A 22,861-nucleotide genomic window follows, 5' to 3' on the forward strand; every position below is an offset into this window, starting at 1 on the left:
TGATCTCTGCTTGTTTCTCGGGAAAGGAGTGATGACAAGGGATAGAAAAAAATTCAAAATCCAAAAGTGCCGTTTTACATATTTTAATTATGCCTCTTATGATGTCAAGGGCATTATCTCACTCGTCGGATTAAACGTACATAGTTGTTTTGTGTTGTTGAGAGATAGCCGGGCCTAGGGGTGAACAAAAACCCACCCCGTCCTGCTCGAATTTTGGTGTTTTTTTGAAGAAACGGGTTGAATTTCTTCCAACCCAGGCGGAGCGAGGTAGGTTTCAAGTATAAAAATTTTGGGCAGTGGGTACCCGACCCGAACCGCTGATCAGCAAAAAAGGGTGGGCAAAACCCGTCCAACCCGCCCCGCCCGGATTTGAGTTTTTTTTTTGCGGAATTCAATCCGTGAGGGGCGGGTTTCGGGTATAGAAAATTTTGGTCTGTGGTACCCGACCCGACCCGCTGATTAGCACCTAGACTCCTGTAACCCCACACTAATCATGCCGCTTCTAGCCTTCTTCTTCTTCTTTCTCTGCAGCTTCTTCTTTTTTCATTTTCTTCTTCTTCTCTTAATCTTTATTCTAAATCTTCTTCTTCTTCCCTCTTCCCACCCCGCAAACCCAAAAAAAAAAAAAAAACCCATAAAGCCCTCTATCTCTCTTTCTTTCTTCACGTTGCAAGCAGTCACGAACGGATCTAGAGAGGATTTGAGAAACAAAGGAGAGGAGAGAAGAAAAGGGAGAGGAGAGGAAGAGAGACGTTGGAGAGAAGAAGAAGAAGAAAAGGGAGAGAAGAGAGGGGGAGCCGAGAGGAAGAGAGACGGAGGAGAGAGAAAAGGAATGAAGAAGAATAATACCCGATCCGATCCGTAAAACCCGCCAAACCCGAATTACCCGCCCCGCAAATCCTGAGACCCGGCGGGTACTGTCCATTAAAGCCGGTACCAATTTTACTACCAGAGGGTGCGGATCTAGTACGAAAAATGGCCCAAAACCGACCCGACCCCGTGCCCACCCCTAGCCGGGCCACAAATCCAACCACTTCCAACTGCCACCAACCGCTTGATAAAATCCAAGGCACTTTCACTCTAAACACAACGCAACAGTCTGTTGAAAAACACCGTCAGTTTTTTCTCAATCATGGCGGTCCAAACGCATATACTCATTGTTGTTTCAGCCTTGGCTTTCTCATTCTTCACACCCAATGGTTCTGATACTGCAAGTTCAGGTACCATCCGAACTTAAAACTATCTTTTTCTGTTTATATAATGCTTTTTTTTTTTTTTTTTGGTAGTAAGTGTTTTTGGTTTCATTTGTGGGGCAGATCAATCACCACTACCTAAATTTGCTTTCAGTTGGTTGGGTGACAAAGAAACATTCCGAGCCGGTGATATTGTGGCAATAAAGATTAAAGTACTGGAACATGCTTACAAGCTTGATAAAAATGCTTTTAAGCCCATTCTTACTGTGAACGAAAAAATGGGGAATAGCTCTTACATATCTGGGGTTATTTTGGATTTTGAGGGTGATCCTAGTGATTGGAGAATTAACTTCACTGTGATCATAGCCGGGTTATTCAATGTGATGATCGAGGAAAATAATTTCAAAGTGTTTGATTCCTCATTGCATTTCCAAGTTGAACCAGGTGTTTAGTAGTTGTAGCCAATTGTGAGAATTGGGTTGCTATGTTACTGTCTATATCTGCATATGTTACTTTTCCTGAAATATCCTGCTTGTTTTTACAATTAGATCCTTATCTCCATAAGGATCACTCAGTGCCTGGTGAATTATTCGTATGAAATTTGAATTTGTCATGAGTCAGCTGTCTATGAATGTTTAACAGAATTGCTGTGTAATGGAACTTTAGATTTAAGATTTAATTAATATTTTGCATGTTATCGGTTGTGCCAAAAAGGATGTGTGCTAACCCAAACTGCGGTTGCCTGATTGAAGGTCAAATGTACCCTTCTGTCTGTGTTGCTTCTTGGATGAATCTCATGAATGAATTTGAAGCGGGGACAAAAGCAGCAGTTCTGATAATTCCTAAAGATGCATTTGGGAATAATATCTCTTCAACTACTGAAGAGACAAATTTACATAATTTTACTATGTCAGCATTTTATGCAAATGGGTCCATTGCAGTTGTCCCAAACATCACCTTCATGGGTTGGAACGAATTTGGTTATATCATCATCGAGTTTATTACAGTGCAAGCGGGGGACCTCTCACTGCATGTAGAAGTTGACAATGAAACTTTGAATGGCTCTCCACTACCATTTAAGGTGAACCCAGGTGATGTACTTTCGTTTTAGCTACAAGCTCTCAAGTTTTGTTGAGAGGCACTAATTGAATATAGATGAGTTGGATTTTTCCTACCTTTTCACTAGTGATTCTAGTTGTTCTTTGCATCTCAATTCATGGTGCTGATGAAGCCATTGGTACTTTATTCTGCATTTCATGCTTGGTTGTAGCATAATTTGATTCATGTGATTATTCTAGATTGGGATACTTCTTCTCTGTTTAACAGAATTGCAATTTCCAAAATTTTTGATATATTCCTATAATGCCATACTTCTTTAGCAGGGAAGTCAGGCTTTATTAAGATACGAACATCCTGTTGGAAGAAAATGTCTTTTGTTTTGACTAATGCCTTATGTTAACATATTCCTAGTGTAGAAATAGCTCTAATACCATCAAGGCAAAATCCTCATTAATTCTCTAAGAAAATGAACTTTTTATTTAGTTTGGTTATGTTTGTGATGTTTTTCATTGTGCTGATGAATCTTTCCCTGGCTTTACCAGGACCTCTAGAGATTTCCAATTGCATGGCTACGTGGAACTTTGAACCAAATGGGTGGCAACTATTCTCAAAGATGGAAATCTTTATACATCAAAAGGATCAATATGGGAATTTTGTTCCAGGATTGTATGAATTTGATGCTGAAGTTGTTGAAAAAGAGATGAATTTGTCTATCCCGGTTGCAGACTTGCACTTTGAAGAAGTCATGGCAGGAATTCAGTTGTTTTCTTTTAGCAATTTGGAACCAGGGAACTTCTTACTAACAATATATGATATCGAACATATTGAAATCATTTCCAATATGCCATATGCCTATACTGTCTTCGTAGGTGTGTATGATCTAGTTTCTTGAAAATCTGTAACTGTTAGTGATTGTCACGTTTTTTTGAGAATTGTTTTAGCCTTCTACACGTTTTGCTTGCATGCTTCCTTTTTCTTTTTAGTGGTGAGGGAAGGGGGTGTAGATATAATTTAATGTATGTTTTGGTAGTTTCTGGATTTTAGTTGTTGCACAAGTTAGACTACCGTTTTTGAACTCTATTTGTGACACAATGCATGCACACACGCATATATAAGCAAAGCACGAGCTCTTAGGTGGTTAATATGTTTTTTCTTTCTTATAAATTTAAAATTTCACTTGAATTATAGAGGTTTTCTGGGAGAAGTTTGTTGTGCTTTCTTACATCTTTGAAGGGTGAAGATGATTTTTTTTATTAACTAAATGCAGTTGCCATTTTATTTTGAGATTGAATAGGTTATTGCGATGGGCTGGAAAGTGTTGTCAATGGATCTGGTTTAAATAATTCAGTTTCCGGGGAAGTGGCAGAGTTCTCAGTTTATTTAAATGATCTTTATCAATACCCCTCTCCTGTTGAAGTAGAAAGGCTTCAAGTACAAATTGTAAGGGAAATTGATTCCTATTATGTATTGCCAAGCATATATCCTCTGCGCATCATCAATGGTATATGCAATTTAGCAACTTTTCAGATGTTTGATTTTTTTTCTATAAGCTATTTTAATTTTACAAAAAAGTAAACATCTTTGAGTTAGGCAGTGAACCCACTGGGAGATTGAGATATGGTTCGACTAGCCAGATGGAAATTGCTCCTGCACCATCTGTTGACCTGAGTAACATTGTAAGAATTGCAATCTTATATTTCCATTAACCTGCTATACTTTAGATTTTGATTTTGTACTGGTTCTGGATTTAGTCTGTTGGGGGCTCAAAAGTTCAGGCCAGTTCCTTTAATGTGGTGTATACACCCGACAAGAGTGGGATTTATGAAATTCGTGTATTTTGTGGAAATATTCTACTGAATGGTGGCCAGTCATTCACAAAGGATGTAATAGCAGGTACTACTATTAATATTTTTTGGGTTGAGCTCTCTCTTTCATTTGACTCTAAAACCACCTATTTCTAAATTGTAGAACACATTAAATCATTTGAATTGCATTCAGTTTTCATGATAAGCACCACTCTTTTTTTTTTTTTTTTTTTTTTTTTAAACCAGAGAAAAATTTACACACTTGTATATTGGTTAAAATTTTGTACAAATTTTGATGGTTTGTTACATATTTAACTCAAAATTTCTTTTATTATTACGGATGATCATTGCATGCACTCGTGTAATCTTGAAGTTTTCCACTTCATACCTGATTAATGGGTTCTTCATCTACAGGTGAAGTTAATATATCACTCTCAGGAGTTCTGAGATTCACTCCCAAGGTGCCAAAAATGATTAAAAATGAAATAGTAGTGCAGCTCAAGGATTCATTTCAAAACCCTGTTTTGTCGCAACAATCAAGGCTGAAGTTAGGGATTGCTTCAATCAACAATTCTGATTTTTCAAGTTGGACGTTTGTGGATAACAATGATGGGTCATACACTGTTCATTATCTGGCCAAGGATGTTGGCACTTACCAGATGTGTGCTTCTTTTGATGGAAAACAACTCTCACCCTGCCCATTTGGTGTCAATGTGTACACTAGTAAGCTAAATAGTTTTGTATAGCTGTTATCAAAAAAGACAATTCAATATATCTCCTCATTGTGAACAATTATGTGTGTGTTTGTGTTGATGATCCAAATTATTGTTTATGTTCTGGTGGCTTCTGGAGTATATAAATGTGAATGGGATTTATGCTTCCTTTACATAATATTGAAATGTTCAAGTTCTTTTGAGAAATAGTTTTTTTTTTTTTTCTTGTTTCCTTAGTTAAATAGTCAATATATATACATTGTGCAACTTTGTTGGTGATACGCATAAACATGCACGCACACACAAATGTTCTGATGTGTTGAGATAATGTTCTTTTTCCCATTTTTTACTCGATGGTGCTCTTCAGTTTCAGTTTTACAGTTAGGATTTAATTTATTTTTCGATGTTTAGATTGATATTCCATTATCTTTCAGGCGAATATTTCCCCATTGCGTACAATGATACAATATCTGTTTGGGAGGATGAGTCCATTGCTTTTGATGCTTTAGCAAATGACTACTTTGCTGGTGACAATGCAACTATTGTTGAATACACAAAAGTAAGAGTTGAAGCAGTGTTTACAACCTTCTTTTTCTCCCCACACTTCTCAATTCTCTGAAGGGTGTTCATAATTATCTTTTTGATGGCCAGCCTATATTAGGGTAACAAACAACTAGTTTCGCTAACCTTCCTGGACTTGATTATTCTGAAAGGGCTTGATGCATATAACTGCGTAGTGAACTATCCTATATATTAATAGTTGACATGTGTCATACACATCAATACTATGACATCAATTTCCCATATAGAAGATGATGATTATACTGATCAAGCATACGAATAGAAGAATTTTCTTGGATAGCTAACCTACATGTATATGTTATATTTTGTCAGCCAGGTCACGGTTCACTTTTACAGTATGGAAGGCTCCTTAGATATACTCCTTACAAAGATTATTATGGGAATGATTCTTTTTCGTACACAATGTCTGATATAAATGGCAATCTTGCTACTTCCATTGTTAACATTTTTGTCCTCAGTATCCCACCCCAGTTTGTTTCCTCTCCAAGTGAACTGCAAGCAACTGAAGATGTCTTAAATCCTAGATTCGGGTAAGGAACTTTTATCCTTTAAAATTTTATTGATAAGTACAACATTGTAAAATTTATATTTTATTTTTTTTCCCTTACGCTTTTTAGGGGCTTCTCTGGGTTTGAGATTAAATATTCAGATCAGATGGAGAACATTTCCATTACTCTGAGTGCACAGTTTGGGACTGTCTTTTTGTCTCCAATGCTGATGCAGCTTTGGCAGCCAATGTGGAGTGGGCTATTTGTAAACAGAGGGGGTCAAGAAGCAAAAGACCTGATCTTAGAAGGCTGTACAGAAGTAATCAATTTTGCACTTCAATCAATTCAGTATCTTGGGTATTATTATTAAACTTCAATATGTTTTTCATTTAGTTGAAAATTTTGATTTCAGCATTTGTAAATGTTTTGTTTGGTATTCACGATGCATTTATTATTATTCTTATTTTTACATGTTTTCCCTTGTAGAAATTTTAGTTATTGGGATTCAAAAATGCATTAATGCATTATCATTGTGATCAAATAGAAAATAGAAATTTATATGTCACATCTAAAAATTGTGCCATCATTTTTTTCAATAGCTCAAGTGGTATTCATACTTTTTACCCTTTTTTCTTAGCTATGAACTTCTTTATTATTTAAATATATCATTATGAAGAGGATAGTTTTTAAATCTAAAGGAATAATTTGGGCAAATTTAATCTGTCTACCTACAGTCGACACTGGTATAATTTTTCTTTTTGGTACTGCGCATAGGGAGGTGGGAGTTACAATAGCAGATAATCTATTGAGCCTTATGAGTCAAAATTTCATGCTAAATTGCTAATAAACAACTTGCTAAATATATATATTTTTCTTTTATATGCTTGACAATCTTGTTAGTAACTCATTCTTTTGTCTCATTTATCTCAAATCAGAAATGAGAACTTCAGTGGTAATGATACAATGCGAGTCTCTACCAGGAATAAGAATGGAAAAAACGATTTGGATGTCCCAGTTTTTGTGGAACCTATCAATGATCCTCCATTTATTCATGTTCCTGAAATTATTATCCTCAAGGGTAATGAAGATGAGTCACTAATCTTTGACAGAGAGAGAGACAAGTTTGAGTTTTATGTTGGGGATCCAGATCTTCTTAACTTCACTGGTATGGTTTAATTTGTTATTGTTAGGTAGAAGGTGAGAATTTCTAACTTGTGCTAAAATTAAAAGCATCATACTGTGATTGTAGAGTTCATTTTCCACCAGAAAAAGAAAAATAAAAAGGATAGTAATGTTCAGTTATGAGGTGTTGGTTTCAGAAGGTTGTCTGCATATATATAAAGGTGCTATGGCAAGACTGTGTTTCACGGATTCCAAATCAAGAGGCATGCCATACTCAACCTATGCAAATATAGAATTGAGTTGAAAGGTGTAAATTCAAGCTTAAAACTCTTAGTTTTAGACGAGTCTAAATTTAATACATAATCCTTACCTTACAGATGGAAGTAACATATTTTAAAATAAATACAAAAATCTAGCATTTGTTCTGATTGCATGTATAAGATCGCATCTTCACCGTAGTAGTTTTTTCTTCTAAAGACTATTTGAAGATTTGGAATTCTGGGAGTCTGAGCTATTTCCAATTTAGTCGATAGATTTGATAGGATGTTAACAAAGAAAGCTTATTTAGGGATTTTTCTTCCATAACCAAACAACTAACAACGCAACCTGTTTGGAGGAAATAGTATCAACAAATTATCATTTATCTTGAGATTTTTGCGTCTAGCATGTTCAAGCTAGATGTGAATTATGTAAAACTTTGGACATATTAAGTTTATGGAATATTTACTTCAAAATTTTTTGCTAGACTTGCAGACTTCTAATTGCTGGACATTCTTCTGGTGGCTTATCTTTCAGGTGGTGAGATAAACTTTGTAGTCGAATTCTCTTTGGAAGTTAATGATGGACTTTTGGTCACTAGTTTACCAGCTGAGCTTATTAATACAACTGAACTGAAGTTTACAAATAGTTATCTGTGGCAACCTCTGCAGACATATGTTACTATCTCAAAACATTTTATGGTCAAAGCTAATGGTATTAGATTTCGGAGCACAGTCAATGATTGCAATAGCATTATGCAACAACTGTTTTATCATGTGAGTGAGCTTCTTTTGCTTGTAAGTGTTATGCTTCTTCAAGTAGTAAAAGTTAGTGGAGGATAAATAATATGTTTATACAGGTTTCCTCTGTCTGATTAATTAACAACATCTTAGCCTCAACATTTCCCTCTTCTGCAAAATCCAATAATAATGGTAAAGTAAATATAAGGGAAATTGCCTCATATCACCTTAAGTTTTGATCCCGGGACAAATAAAGACTTGAGTTTCCAATTTCGACAATTAGGTATTTGAGTTTTGACCCTTTGATAGATAAGGACATGAGATTCTAATTTTGAAAATTAAGGATATGACTTTTGGCCATTTCACAAATAAGGAACTTCCGTTAATTTTTCCGTTCAAATTTTAGCACGAGAAGTAGTAGTTATCATATTTTCTATGTAAGACCAATATAATGGTGCCATGTGTACCAGTAATGTCGATGCTGCTTTGCTTCCTGAGCCTAAGTGCTTAAAAAACATAATTTATGCATGAAAATTTAGCTTAGCTTGGCTAGCAAAAAAAAAAAGGCTTAGTATGGAACCATCACCCTGAAGTAAAACATATTCATTTCACTTCAAGATGGACTCTGAGTTCTTATGTTTCATAGTTTGCTAGCCGAAAAAGAGATGAAAGCTCTTTCATGTCAACAAGTTCCATAAACCCTGAAGTAAAACATATTCATTTCATTTCACATCAAGATGGACTTTGATTTCTTATGTTTCATAGTTTGCTAGCTGAAAAAGAGGTGAAAGCTCTTTCATGTCAACAAGACAGCTGGTTTGCATTATATAATTGGTTGGCATTATGCTTGAAGGAAACCTGTTGATATGTATTAAATCACCACTTATTCCAAAAGTTTAAACTAATAGGAAATGGGAATTTAATTATTTAATTAATATTTTAATATTCCTCACTTGTGTTCAAAATCCCCCTCACCAAGTGAGGCTCTCAGGACTTGCTCTGATACCATGTCTAACCAAGTGACTCTTTCTTCTATAGGGTGGAGAACATGGTGCTGTTTTAACAGTGACATTAAATGATATGGGAAACTATGGGCGTTATCCAGATTGTGCTGAAAGGGTATCATTGCCTTTATACACTGAGGCTGCTGTAAATCTGATAAGAAGAAGGCCAATGAGTTCATTGGTAGCTCATAGTAGGTGACAGTTAACTTATCTTAAGTTCTCATGGTCTTCTCTTAAGATATCATCCTCTTAGGCTTTAGCATTATTATTATTATTATTATTATTATTATTATTATTTGTGGATAGTTGCTTCATGATCAAAAAATGCTAGAAGGGCTAACCTGTTCGAGTTTGAAACCATGGCTATGTTACCAACACTTGTTTTGTGTCTTTTGATTGCTCATCATCTATCTTTCTCTAAATTATGATTGATTCTTCACGGCTTTTTCTTTTTTCCTGTAGAAAAATGTATCTAAATAAATGCTTTTTGATTTTGCATTACAAGTTTTTGCTATTAATTTGGAGAGGAACTTGCAATTATTTGGATGCTGGTTATTGGTTTGACCAAATCAGCGAGAAAAACCTTATTACCCTAGAGATACTGGAGATTCCATTTCCAATTTGATCAACACAAGACGAACTTTGAATATCTTTCAAAATATCTTTCCAAGCAATTATATACATTTGGATATTGAAAGATTTAGTTAGTCCTTGTAATTATGAGGTCAGTACCAAATCATATAAGACAAGGGTGCATCTTCTTTCAGATTATTCATTGTCACCTTAATCATTAGTACAGAAGCAGGGAAGTTATGTCATATCTGTATCTATCTAAATGGCTGATATGCTTATCTTTGTCTCTGTGGGTTACAGCCCTAGGATCAGCTATCATCATCGAATTTCTCACGGTGTTCTCTCTCGGAGTATTGCTTCTATTTTTTACATGCAAATGTGCATTTCTTCTTGCAAATGAAAGAAGAAACCGGCACATGGAGACTTCTGCGATATCTAGTGTGCAAAGTTCCCATGAACCAAATGTAAGTATACCTCACTTTTCCGGTTCTATAACTTCTATTAGATAGAAACATTTTGTTTCATAGAAATTGTCCTTTTGTTGCCAAAGATTCTTGACGCTTACCAATACTATACTTTTATGTGGCATGTTTTGCTTACTCGTGTGCAGCTAAGTACAAATTTATCTGGGGATACAACTTACTTCACTGGATGCTGTTCAAGCTCCTTCTTGCCTAGAAGCCAATTTTCCAACTTTCGCCTGTGGTAACTATCTAATTTGTCAATGTTGCAATAGTGTGTGTTGCCAGATGATTGATACAGAATCAAGAAGACTGGGTTTTCTGGTAATAGGAGGAACATAAAAGTTGGGTGAAATTTGAGACTTTGGAAGTTTTTTATAGATACTATCACATTCTTCTCTTTCTTGGCTCCTCTGTGGTAGGGTGGAATTTGAGACTTTGGAAGGTTATTATAGATATTAGCAACCCATGTGCAAATTATTGATAGGTTAGAAAGGATGTTAGCATTTTTTTTTCTTTCATCCAGCTTCATTAACAACACATTGTGCATAAATTCTCCAGGTCTCGACGTTTATTTGGAAAAGGAGAATCAAGGAAGCCAGAGTTTCACTCTTCTCATTCTTTTGGTGATCAGAGTCAGCAGCGGACTTCTTTGCCCAGTATGAAGCCACTTGCTATTGAAAAAGGGCAAAATGAAGCAGCTTGACATATTGGATAACTTTGAACTCTTTAATCAACTCAGACTTTAACCTTGTTGGAAGACATTGTATCTATGGTTTTTGTTCTTAGTATACTTAATCGTTTGATTTTTTTTTATCGGCTCTTTGTTCAAAAATTGCAACAAGAGGCCCATTTTAGACGTGTCACTCACAGGTAGTAGTGTTAGAAAACGGATCTTTTCCATTTCATTTGACAATTTTTTCCCTCTAAAAGCAAAGAACCGGCACCTTTTCATTTCAAATGAAATGAAGAGGATCATTCTTTGTAGTTTTAAAGGTGAAGACTAGCGGCATCCGCAAGAATTTAAAGTCATTGTGTGAAAACTTGTAGATGTAGCTGTGTGTTTTCTTGTACATTGTTGTATTTTGAGAGAATAGTATAATTACATATATTGTATTTTGGAGGCTTCCAAGGCCGATAAAGTATTTTTTAATTTTTTTAATCCTAACAATAAGGCCTCGTTTGGCTTGTGGATTGTCTAATCTATTAGAAAAAGATTAGCTACCACTAAGAATAGAAAAGTGTAGAATATTTTTGGGAAAAATATAAAAAAGCCCCCCAAACTACCAGCCGTTTTCGATTTAGCCCCCTGATGTTCTAAAAGTCATAAAGTAGCCCCCTAAACTACCAAACTGTCGCATTTTGGCCACTCCGTTAGTCAAAATCGTCAGTCTGGACGGAAACTACAAAACGACGTCGTTTGGTTATGGGTAAGTTACAAAAATGCCCTTCTATGTATTATTATTATTTTTTTTTTTTAAGGAGGAGCAAAACGGCGCCGTTTTGCTCCCAAAAGGGTTCACTTACCCTAAGCAAAACGGCGCCGTTTTGCTTAGGTTAATTAAACCCTTGTTCAGCGTTTTCCCTCCACGCTTGAACAAACCTTCTTCTCGACTCAGACTTCATCTTGTCTCAGATGTTGGGTTCAACTCCTCTGGAGAGAAATATGGTTTCATCTCCTTCTCAATCGCTTAGGTTCAAATCTTAGCCTCTAACTATTGGACAATCCTAAGAGAACCCAAAGAAAAAAATAAAATAAAATAAAAAATACTCCAGGGCAGAAAACAACACCCAAACCCATCTATGGGAATTGAATTTGGTTTTCTCTGCAGTAGCCATGAAATCAAAGAACGTGAATGTTACAGATCAACAACCCGGCCAGTGGGTTTTGACAAAATGATTTCTAGGTTGGACGGAATGATTTTTGGACGGAATGATTTCTGGGTTTTTGGGTTTTGCAGGACGACGGCGTGAAGACGGGACGACGACAATCGGCGTGAGGGGGACCACCGGCGCGATGGGCTGGATCACCGGAGCTGTGCGTGTGGAGAAGAGAATCGGCCATGGCTGTGCGTGAGGGGGAGGGGGGGAGCTGTGCTGCGTGGGATTGATTGAGAATGGGGAAAAGGGTTTAATTAACCTAAGCAAAACGGCGCCGTTTTGCTTAGGGTAAGTCCGTTTTGCTCCTTCTTAAAAAAAAAAAAAAATACATAGAAGGGCATTTTTGTAACTTACCTGTAACCAAACGACGTCGTTTTGTAGTTTCCGTTCAGACTGACGGTTTTGACTAACGGAGTGGCCAAAATGCGACAGTTTGGTAGTTTAGGGGGCTACTTTATGACTTTTGGAACATCAAGGGGCTAAATCGAAAACGGCTGGTAGTTTGGGGGGCTTTTTTATATTTTTCCCAATATTTTTTTTAATCTTTAATTTTCTTTTCTCTTAGTAAAGAAAAAAAATTATGAAAAAAATATAAATAGTGAGTGTCAAACGTAGATCAACAAAAGTGAAAGCTTCCAAGGAGGATTGAAGAGACAAATGGCAACGGCATTTCAGCATCTATTGACAGTGGGGACGAAGATCGTCGCTGTGGGCAGAAACTACGCCGCTCATGCCAAAGAGCTCGGCAACGCCGTCCCCAAGGTCTTCCCTCTTCTCTCTCACTCTCAACATATCTTAATCCTCTGTTTGGTTCCCGAGAAACGACAGGGGAAAAACAACAAAAATAGGAAATCTATAGGAGATTTTGGTTGTTTTGTGCTCACTTGAATTGGACTACACGTTGTTGTGAATAGGAGCCGGTGTTGTTTCTGAAACCGACGTCGTCTTACTTGGAAAATGGAGGCACGATCAGAATCCCACACCCCTTGGAGTCTCTGGACTATGAGGTGGAGCTCGCGGTGGTGATCGGAAAGAAAGGGCGCGAGGTTCCTGAGGCCACTGCCATGGACTATGTTGCCGGTACGGTCCAAAATTTTGACTTTTCGTCATGCAAATTGATATAATATTCACATTTTTATTGATCTTTTTTTAATTTGTTTATACACATCATTGTTGATGATCGGCTCTACTTTATGGATTATTTATAATGGTGTTTTGGATGAAAACCCAATTGCTTAATGTTTTGGTGTCTCAGGTTATGCTCTGGCACTGGATATGACTGCCAGGGAAATTCAAGCTTCTGCAAAAGTACGCACTTTTTACTCTCCTACATGTTAATGAAAATCAAGATCCTCTAAACTTTCTTATGGTAACTCCAAGGTGCAATTGTGATATCCTGGATTGGATTTGATTGTGTGGCCACTAGACTAGACAATCAATTACAGGGAGCCTCAATTGTGAGCAGGCCTTTTGGGGTTATAAAGCAGATCTGGTTACCGCTTCTTGGATTGTGATTGGGGTTCTTAAAATTTGTATTGTTATTTTTGATTAAATGATTAATATCTTTTCACCCGAGTATGCATAGTGTCTTAACTTTCTTAATGTGGATAATTTTCTTCTCAATTGGTTTTTGTAACACGAATTGGTGATTTCCTAATCCATGTGATGCCCTTTTATGTAATCTCCTTTTTTGGATGTGGAGGATTAAGAGAAGTGTATGTCACATGTTAAAATGGATGAAATGATCATGATTGCGGTGTTTTTGCCGACGCATGTTAACAAACTAAGAAGCATTATAATGTTGGAGTAGACTTTGAAGAAATTTAGGAGCTTTTAATGTATTTTTTAACTGATATCGCTAGTTAAATGCAAATTCAATTGAGTTGGATTGAGTGCTTTTGAAATTGAGAATGGCGTGAGTCTGTCGTGGACCCTGGTATTTTATCACAGGATCAACTCATACAGTTTTACCATGTATTTGCTTCTCTCTCGCATTCAGATAAAAGTATGTGATTCTTGTTTGCTAGTTAATGTGGCTTCTTTTTCTTGCTACTGTGTACCAGTCTGCAGGTCTTCCATGGACAGTAGCTAAAGGGCAGGACACCTTCACACCAATCAGTTCTGTTGTAAGAAATGAACTGTATAACTTTCTCTATGCTTCTCCCTTTGCTGAAATTGTTCTATATTGAATCAGAAATTCATTTCATAGATCAAACAGGTGCTCTTAGCGGACGCATAGATGAGAAGTTACTAATACTAACAAACATGGGTTGGGAGTAGGAGGAAATCTAAGAAATTATTTTCCTAAAACATTTAATTTTCTATTTTAAGTAGTTGAAAAGAATATGAGGGCATTTCTGGAGGCAATTAGAGACCAATACCAACAACGCTTCTTCCCTGTATTTGTAGTAGTTTAGGTACTATTATGTATAATCTTACCATTTTTCTAGTTAAAAAATAGGGAAATACTGATAGGACTCTCCAGTGCTTTTCATGTTTTTTTTTTTGACAGTATCTCTTGTGCTTTTCATATTTTCATCTAATTTTTATTATTGATTTTGGGGAAAAATGGACGAAATTTTTGGATTTAAAATATTCTAAACTTGGATATTATATTTGCAAAATTAGAAACAAGGGTCTTAATGTCAAAACCACAAAAAACACAAGGGGTCCTATCAATATTTTTCTAAAAAATAATAGAAAAAGAAGTAGCTTTAAGTAATCAGTAATTACTTACCTGTTGATTCTTCACTATGAGGATTTGTCTTCCTTTTTAACTATCTTTAGGCATACTTTCTATTTACCCCAAAATATTATGCAGCTGCCCAAGGCGATGGTGCCAGACCCTGACAACTTAGAACTGTGGTTGAAGGTTCAAAATCTCCGAACTTAATATCTTTTATACTGTACAAAAATTTTATCTTATGGTCATTCCAAACTGATTGAGGTTGACTGGACTTGCATCACAACAGGTTGATGGAGAAATACGACAGAAAGGCTCAACCAAGGATATGATGTTTAAGATCCCGTTTCTCATTAGCCACATAAGTTCTATCATGACACTTCTGGAAGGAGATGTCATACTGACAGGTATTGCCTGGTCATTAATTTTGCGATAGTTATTGAAAGTCTAAACACTAAAACATAATTTGCAAAAGAGAAATACTATACACTCTCACTCCCACACTTCTCTCACTCTTAATATATGGCTATATATATATCACAATTGGATCATTATTAGATCACTATTGAATTTTGGATTCAATTGTGATTTAAAAAGCCACGTCAGAAAGTGAGAGTATGGGAGTGGAAACTTGTATAGCATTTCTTTTTGCAAAAGCCTATTTTCCTGTATGAAATTGGGACCTTTATTGATATAAAGGACTCCTATAAGGAAGATTAGGCACTGCTTATCCCAATTATACTTAAATTTTAATCTGTTTTTATGCTAAAAGTGCTTGTTGGCCAAGTTTGTTAACCATATGTATGCTGTTATGCTAAAAGTGCATGTGATTCTAACGTTCTGCAACCATTTTTGGCTTATAGAATACAAATGCTTAGCAATTCATACTTAAGGTTTAGTTTGGATCCTTAAGGTGGCTAACTAAATGATTGCTATGGGTGTCAAAATGGCATATCCAAATCCAAGAGATGTGATTTCTGTATAATTTTATTCATGGGAGGGCTTAATTACAAAATTCACAGGAAGCTCTTTGTAGTTTATTGATAAGTAGTGAGGATTGATGTTCAGCTTCAACCTTGAACGTCTTTTTTATCTTTCATTTATATCATCTATGGAAACCATGCAAAATGTAATTAGTTTCACATTCTTTGCATAGTAATACTAGTGAGTTGACTCATTTGTATATGACACAATCTTAAAAAGCAGCTGGTTCTGCATGTCATTATTTTTGCTGATCATGTTTAGGTCCATCCATGTATCCATGTTCTTCCAGGGTTATGACAAGAATGAATATAATGAGATTGCATTAATTGTGTCACTGATGCTGTTTGTGCAGGCACTCCAGCAGGCGTCGGCCCTGTGAAAGCAGGTCAAAAGATAACTGCCGGCATAACCAACCTACAGGACGTCAACTTCAATGTCGAAAAACGGCAAAAGCCGGGAAGTTCTTAAATACATTCTTCCTATCAGTAATTATCCCTCTGGAGTCCGTGGTTAGTGTGATCTCTGTTCATAAAGGCTCTTTTTCTTTGTGAAGTTGTTCGCCAGAGAGCGCATACCGTAGAAAACACTATTCTTCTGATCCGGTTGTTTGAGAATTGAGAGAGACCCAACAAGTTAAAAGGAATTTAAAATAAGTGGCTCCGTTATGGACATGATTTTCAGAAAGCAGAATAACTATTTGTCGCACTTTTACGAGTAATGTTATATACCATCTTTTTATTACACTTTTATTTTTCAAAAATTGATGTGACTTTTAAAATATGCATATTACACAACCATATTTTTTTACAAATTCAATAGATGAGTTATTAAATTTGTGGACTTATGTGGAATCCACACAAATTCAATAGTGGATTTATCTATTCACTATGAAAGTGGTTAAAAGATGGTTGAAAAAGAATGAACTTTATCATTTCTTTTCTTAAAATTACCAGTGGATTTGTGATAGATCACTAGTGGATCAATAATTTTAAAAGTTGCGTCAACTTTGAATAATAAAATAAAAATAAAATGATGGTATGTAGCATTACAGAAATAACTATTACTTGGAGATTTTTATATCATTATAGAGAAATGATTCATGTCAATATTTTTCTTTTTTTCATTTCATCTTACAAATTCAATAGATCAATTATTAGATTTGTGAATTCTAGACAAATTTAATTGTGAATTCAACCGTTCACTATGGAGATAATTAAAAGATAATTGAAAAATAAATAAATTTGATCATTTCTCCCAAAAAAAAAAAAAAAAAAAAAAAACATACATTATGCCCTAATAATACGAAGGCTTATATTTAAAGATGTCAAAAAGTAAAAAATGGGAGGACTACCGACTACCCCTTTTTCTGTTTTACAATAGCATAAAAATCTGCTCATTCACCTAAAGATGTAATCAATAGGAAAGGAATATAGCATTTGATTTTTCTTCTTTTTTATTTTATTATTTTATTATTATTATTTGGCTTAATGGGCCATTTTGGAACGTACATTTCAATCTATTTATTGCTGTCATTTGCAATGTCCATTAATTCCCCTTGCCTTGAGTCGGTCATATTTCAATGACATTTTATGCCGTAGGAGCCAATAATGCGCTGCTGTTTCTGCCATTAAAATGATGTCATTGAATTATTTTTGCTGATGATGTTGAAAATGAAATCCAACGTAAACATATTCGTCCACAGTTATGAACTTTTCTAAGACAAGAATGAAGATAATGAGGTCGCATTACTTGTGGTACTTGATACGGTTTGTGTAGGCCCTCTCAAGAGGACAAAGATGCTTTATAACATTCATTCATTTTATGGTCACAGTGTATTTAACTGTGTACATGATATCACTTTTCTAAGACAAGGATGTTTCTCATATACACCACCAACTTTAAATCTTGTCCATAAAATAAATACAGAGAGGATCTTATTTCTTTCTGAATGTATGGATCCTATCAGAACAGCAACTGAATGGATATCTTTATGGGTTCCCTATATGAACCATTTTCTCCTATTCAGTAATATCGTGCCATTTCAACCCTTCTCAATTCCCTTGGTATTGCGTAGAAAAAAAACAAAGGACTTATCCGGTTACCCTACATCGGCCAAAGAGTGTTCTTAAATATCATGGGGCCTTCTTCCAATTAGCAATTGTCTGAATAAAGTAGATTCCGCCTAAGAACCATTCTTTATAATCAGCTCCATGGTGTCATTTCTCTCCCCTTTTCCAAATCACTTGAAAAAACATATACATATACACATAAGCGTGTATCAATTTCTTAAGATGGTGACTGTCTTTGATATGCATAGTAAAAGTTTCAGGAAAAAATGTAAACACTAACTTATTGGCACACAGAATCACACGCAAAAGCACCGACAGCGCCACAGCCAGGCAGGAGAGGAGAAGAGAACTTCAAGGGGAAGGGGGGGCGGGGGGTGAAAAGATCAGAGTCAGATCAGAAATTCTGAAAGAAGTCATAAATGTGTTTGTTGATCTCATCAGGGCGTTCCTCGTTGATGAAGTGTGCAACTCCTTCCATTACAACAACCTCCTGCAGAAATGGCACATATTTCTTCAACCCTCCTTTGTGTATGTATTCCTTGACGCCGGGAGCATTATAGGTCAGGTCAAGGTCACCCACAATGAACTTGACCGGAACTTTTACTTGGGTCCCAGTCCATGGGGCGGTGAGCTCCCAATTTCTGCAGTAAAAAAGAAAAGAAAAAAAAAAAAAAAAAAAAAAAAAAAAAAGAAGAAGAAGAAGAAGAAGAAGAAGACAAGGAGAAAGTGATCAGCATGCCAAAGTAGAAGTGGGTGTATCATTATTCTTATTAGTTATATCATAATGATTTAGACAGGAAATTAAGCCAAACTTTGAAGGAAAAACATACAGGTCCAAATCTCGGTAGTAGTTCAAACCCCCAGTGAAGCCCCTCTTCTCATATTTGTTGGCATAGTAGTTAATGTCATCCTCTGAGAGCCAAGAAGGCAGGAGGATTGGTGCATCTGGGGGATGCCCAAAGCCTTTACCTTTAGGCAAATACAGGGGACCTGGATTGCGGTATGTTAGAAATTCCTTCAGAACTCTTGCAGTACCAATCTGGGCAAACTCTGCTTCTATCTCTCCAGGCTCCTATAGCATATATAAATAATAATAATTAAAAAAATATACATAAATATTCCCTGTCTGCTGTATAATTGGGCGTCCCACCAATGATCTTAAAGAGAAAATATTTATATACTACTTGTATCAGATGTACCCAATGGGAATTCAATTAATCAGGCACTATTGATTAAGAAATTCATCAAAGATATACCCTCATGGGATCCAGATTCTCAGAGATGGTGATCACACACTAATTGACAATCCATGAGATGAAGACAAGTGTCTACTAATAGTGCAGAAGCTGTCTCGCCGGAGTTTGCCGGCCGCCACCGAGATTTGCCGGTCTTTTGGGCCATTTTTCCATTAAGATCAAGAAAATCAGCCGATCCCACCAATCAAATCAAGCCAAATGAATTTTAGAAATACAGACGCCCAGACAGAGAGAGACTATCAAAGTTGAGAATCATCGAATACTGTTGGATCATCATTTATTCTCAAAATTATTTAATTAATATTTTAACTAAAAAGACAGAGACGAGGAATATATTAGTTATTAAATCGAAAGAGAACCTGAAATCTGCAAATGTAATGATCGTCTCCATAAAGAGCTCTCAAGGAGTCAAGGGGCTTCCTTGTAGGGTTCCTGGGGGTAAACGCCACGCTCAGGTTGACCAAGGACTTGACCTTGTCCGGCCTGTACAGGCAGAGATACCAAGCAATGATCGCACCCCAGTCGTGAGCCACCACGAACACCTTGTCCTGGTCGGCGGCTATAGTGTCCAGAAGCGCAACGAGATCACCCACCACGTGGAGGCTCGTGTAGCTGGTGGGATCAGCCGGCGCGTCCGTGTCGCCGTAGCCGCGGAGGTCGGGAGCCACGGCTCTGTAGCCGAGAGAGGCCAGGGCTACGATCTGGTGCCGCCACGAGTACCAGAGCTCCGGGAAACCGTGCAGGAAGAGAATCACTGGGCCTTGGCCTTTCTCTGCAATGTGCATGTTTATGCCATTCACTTTCACAGTTCTGTGCTCTATCCCCTCCATCTCTCTCTGCAATTTTCTGAGTTATTCGCTTAAACCCAATGGGCAAGCCAATTTGCTACGATGCGGGCCAAGACTTTGAAATTCTATTGCTGCAATAATTTATCTTAAAGAAAAGTGTGATACGCTATCCAAATTTTTTCTTTCCTAAAGGAATATTGCTACTATTTTTTCAGATGTTTTCTTTGTATTCTCTCATAGTCTCATATGGATATTATTTTTTAAGATGGATATTATTTTCATATTATTTTTTCTTTGTATTCTCCTGTCTCATATTTCCCTTTCTCTTTCAGATAATGTGTAACAATTACATGAAATATATTATTTTTTAAAAATATGTCATAGATGGTGATTAGGGCTTTAATCGAGCTGAGTTTCGTTAAACTTTAAGATTTTAAGACTGGCTCGTTTATGAAAATATTTATTCGAGTTGAGTTATGAAATATGTGTTTAAAACTGGCTCATTGAAAACTCAGGCAAGCTCGAGTTCGTTGAGAATGTTATTCAAGCTGAGTCGAGCCGAACTTGGCTCAACTTGAGCTTGAGCTAAGCTATTAAATAATACACACATAAATATTAAGTAACCTATATAACGTATATTAATTAATTACTAATTTGCATATTTAAATTTATATAACTAATTTTTAGTAATATAGCTAATAAATCGGACAAACGAGTTGACCTCGCAAACCCCTATCGAGTATTCTCAAGCTAGTCAGGTATGTATCATTCATTAATTGAGCGGGTTTCTACCGTAATAAGTTAGTTTTTACAATATCGAGCTCGAGTTCAAGTCAAACTAAATCGAGCAGGAATAGGTTGTCGAACGGACTGGCCGGTTTATTTACAACCTTAATCGTGACAGGCCTTTCTTTTTTTTTTTGTTTTTTTTTGTAACAATCCAACATTCAAAATTCAAATAAAAGAAATTACAGAGACCGAAAGAACAAAGAACAAATAAAATTGAGAATGATAACGTTTCATTATCTTAAAATCACCTAACGATAAAATATGATGTTGGATAATTCTCTTAAAATCATCTAACGATTTGACGGGGGATCCTACGGTCGATCTAGGATAGAAGATTGAACGAAAGGATGAGAAAACGAACGGTGGTGTGGGGTCCATTTGGTTGAAATCTCCCGGCAAATAGTGGTCTTGACTCTTGAGCTCATATTGTAATTTCCCGCTTCGAAATTATCTCCAACGTGAGTCACGAAAAGAGGAGGCCTGTCATTCACTCAAGTCTCGCAAAAAGGAATTAAAGAAGCTTGTCACTTTATCATCAATGGTTCCCGAACCGGATCATTCGAGCAAATCGCTTTATCAAACTATATATATATATATATATATATATATATATATATTTTAAAAAAGGTCGAAAGGGGCGACCAATGTAATTTTTTTTCTTGGGCGTTATCATCGGGGTTCCCACCCGCTGTGGAATGTCCGGTTTGAACCATAGCTACTGCCTGAAAATGCGAGCCCGTCACCACAACCCTACAAAGGTGTGAGCCAGTAGAACTCCTTCAAAGTAGCATTTGGTTCACGCATCTACTACCGCAAGCGAATTCGAACACGCGACCACTAAAATGAAATGAATTCTTCTACCAAACTCAACAATCACCCTTGTGGTTCAAACAATATATATATATATATATATATATATATATAACTTTTCCCAGCGCTCATCGCTATCAATGGTTACCGAACCGGATCATTGAGCATCTACTGCGAGCGCGTCATCGCAGTTATTTCTGGATGAAAATCTTGGAAGCTAAAAGTGAATACGGTTTCACTTTTCAGCCGTATCAATTTATTTCGTGGTGAATGAATCAGTTGCAAAAGCGTGAGTGGTGCGGTTAAAAATTTAATAATTTAAAATATAGTTAATAAAAACATAAATTTTAAAAATGTAAATAAACATGTACTAAAATTATTATTAGATCTTTAAAATTATAAATTGACTTTTAAATTCTGGCATTTTTTTTTTTAAGGGAAAATATAAATAAACTTATTAGGTCAACGTGCTTTTTTTTTAAATTCTTTGGGTTTTTTTTTTTTTGAAATTTAGTCCTTCGGTCACTCGAAACTACTAAAAAACTCTCTTCCGTCAATTTTTATTAATTACCGTTAGTCAACTCAAAACTCATCGTTTTATCTGATTAAAATATTAATTTTTTATTAATTTAATTTTGTAAAAAAAAATAAAATTGAAGGGTGCCACCCCTGGCCACCCCCCCATCCCCTAAGGGGTGGCCGTAAGCCACCCCAGGGGTGGTTTGGGGTGACTCGTGGCCACACCATGGGTGGAAAGGGGTGGCTCGCGGCCACCCCATTGGGGGTTTGGGGTGGCTGCGAGCCACCCCAAACCACCCCAGGGGTGGAGCCTTTCCACCCATGGGTGGCTCGAACCACCCCTGGGGCGCAGGCCACCCCTTTCCACCCATGGGGTGGCTCGAACCACCCCATGGGTGGCTTGGGGTGGCCGCAAGTTATGGCCACCCCTTAGGGGTTGGGGGGTGGCCAGGAGTTTTTTTTTTTTAATTTAATTTTTTTAAAATTAAATTAATAAAAAATTAATATTTTAATCAGACAAAACGGAGAGTTTTGAGTGGACTAACGACAGTTAACAAAAATTGACGGTAGGAAGTTTATAGTAGTTTCGAGTTACCTAAAGACTAAATTTTCAAAAAAAAAATATCCAGGGAGTTTTTAAAAAAAGCGCGTTGACCTAAGGAGTTTCTATATATTTTCCATTTTTTTAAAAGTATACTTCTTTTGCCTGCAATTTTACATCTTTAAATTATTATTATTTTCAAATTGGGAAATCATATACAAAATTCTTAGGTCGACGCGCTTTTTTAAAAAACTCCCTGAGTATTTTTTTTTTAGAAATTTAGTCCCTAGGTAACTCGAAACTACAAAAAAACTCCCTACTGTCAATTTTTGTTAACTACCGTTAGTCTACTCAAAACTCACCGTTTTATCTTATTAAAATATTAATTTTTTATTAATTTAATTTTAAAAAATTAAATCTTAAAAAAAAAAAAAAAAAAAAATTGAAGGGTGGCTAGGGGTGGCGGTGCCACCCCTGGCCACCCCCCCAACCCCTAAGGGGTGGCCGTAAGCCACCCCAGGGGTGGTTTGCCCACCCCTGGGG

The 22,861-nt window shown here is 36.4% G+C and overlaps 3 protein-coding genes across 3 annotated transcripts; 2 read left to right on the forward strand and 1 right to left on the reverse strand.

The window, feature by feature from the left end:
• Window positions 1–621: 621 nt before the first annotated feature.
• GEX2 (gamete expressed 2) lies at window positions 622–10,780 on the forward strand. The gene is made up of 17 exons (XM_059586198.2): window positions 622–1,220; window positions 1,317–1,637; window positions 1,946–2,284; window positions 2,795–3,121; window positions 3,547–3,753; window positions 3,843–3,928; window positions 4,004–4,145; window positions 4,472–4,780; window positions 5,205–5,329; window positions 5,665–5,882; window positions 5,970–6,197; window positions 6,776–7,005; window positions 7,758–7,996; window positions 8,999–9,155; window positions 9,838–10,001; window positions 10,148–10,242; window positions 10,560–10,780. The coding sequence occupies exons 1-17, from the start codon at window positions 1,133–1,135 to the stop codon at window positions 10,702–10,704; spliced, it is 3,420 nt and encodes a 1,139-aa protein (XP_059442181.2). The 5' UTR covers window positions 622–1,132; the 3' UTR covers window positions 10,705–10,780.
• A 1,711-nt stretch (window positions 10,781–12,491) lies between these two features.
• Window positions 12,492–16,289, forward strand: LOC132190042 (Fumarylacetoacetate (FAA) hydrolase family). The gene is made up of 7 exons (XM_059604926.2): window positions 12,492–12,641; window positions 12,794–12,959; window positions 13,135–13,187; window positions 13,943–14,005; window positions 14,701–14,751; window positions 14,852–14,969; window positions 15,899–16,289. Exons 1-7 carry the CDS (start codon window positions 12,537–12,539, stop codon window positions 16,012–16,014), a joined length of 672 nt encoding a protein of 223 aa, XP_059460909.1. The 5' UTR covers window positions 12,492–12,536; the 3' UTR covers window positions 16,015–16,289.
• A 1,531-nt stretch (window positions 16,290–17,820) lies between these two features.
• LOC132185510 (epoxide hydrolase 1) lies at window positions 17,821–19,869 on the reverse strand. The gene is made up of 3 exons (XM_059599278.2): window positions 19,231–19,869; window positions 18,446–18,687; window positions 17,821–18,256 (listed from the first exon to the last, which is right to left on the reverse strand). Exons 1-3 carry the CDS (start codon window positions 19,699–19,701, stop codon window positions 18,010–18,012), a joined length of 960 nt encoding a protein of 319 aa, XP_059455261.2. The 5' UTR covers window positions 19,702–19,869; the 3' UTR covers window positions 17,821–18,009.
• Window positions 19,870–22,861: the final 2,992 nt, after the last annotated feature.

Source organism: Corylus avellana, chromosome 2 (assembly GCF_965113065.1).
Source record: "Corylus avellana chromosome 2, dhCorAvel1.hap1.2, whole genome shotgun sequence".
In the NCBI taxonomy this organism is placed as follows: Eukaryota; Viridiplantae; Streptophyta; class Magnoliopsida; order Fagales; family Betulaceae; genus Corylus; species Corylus avellana.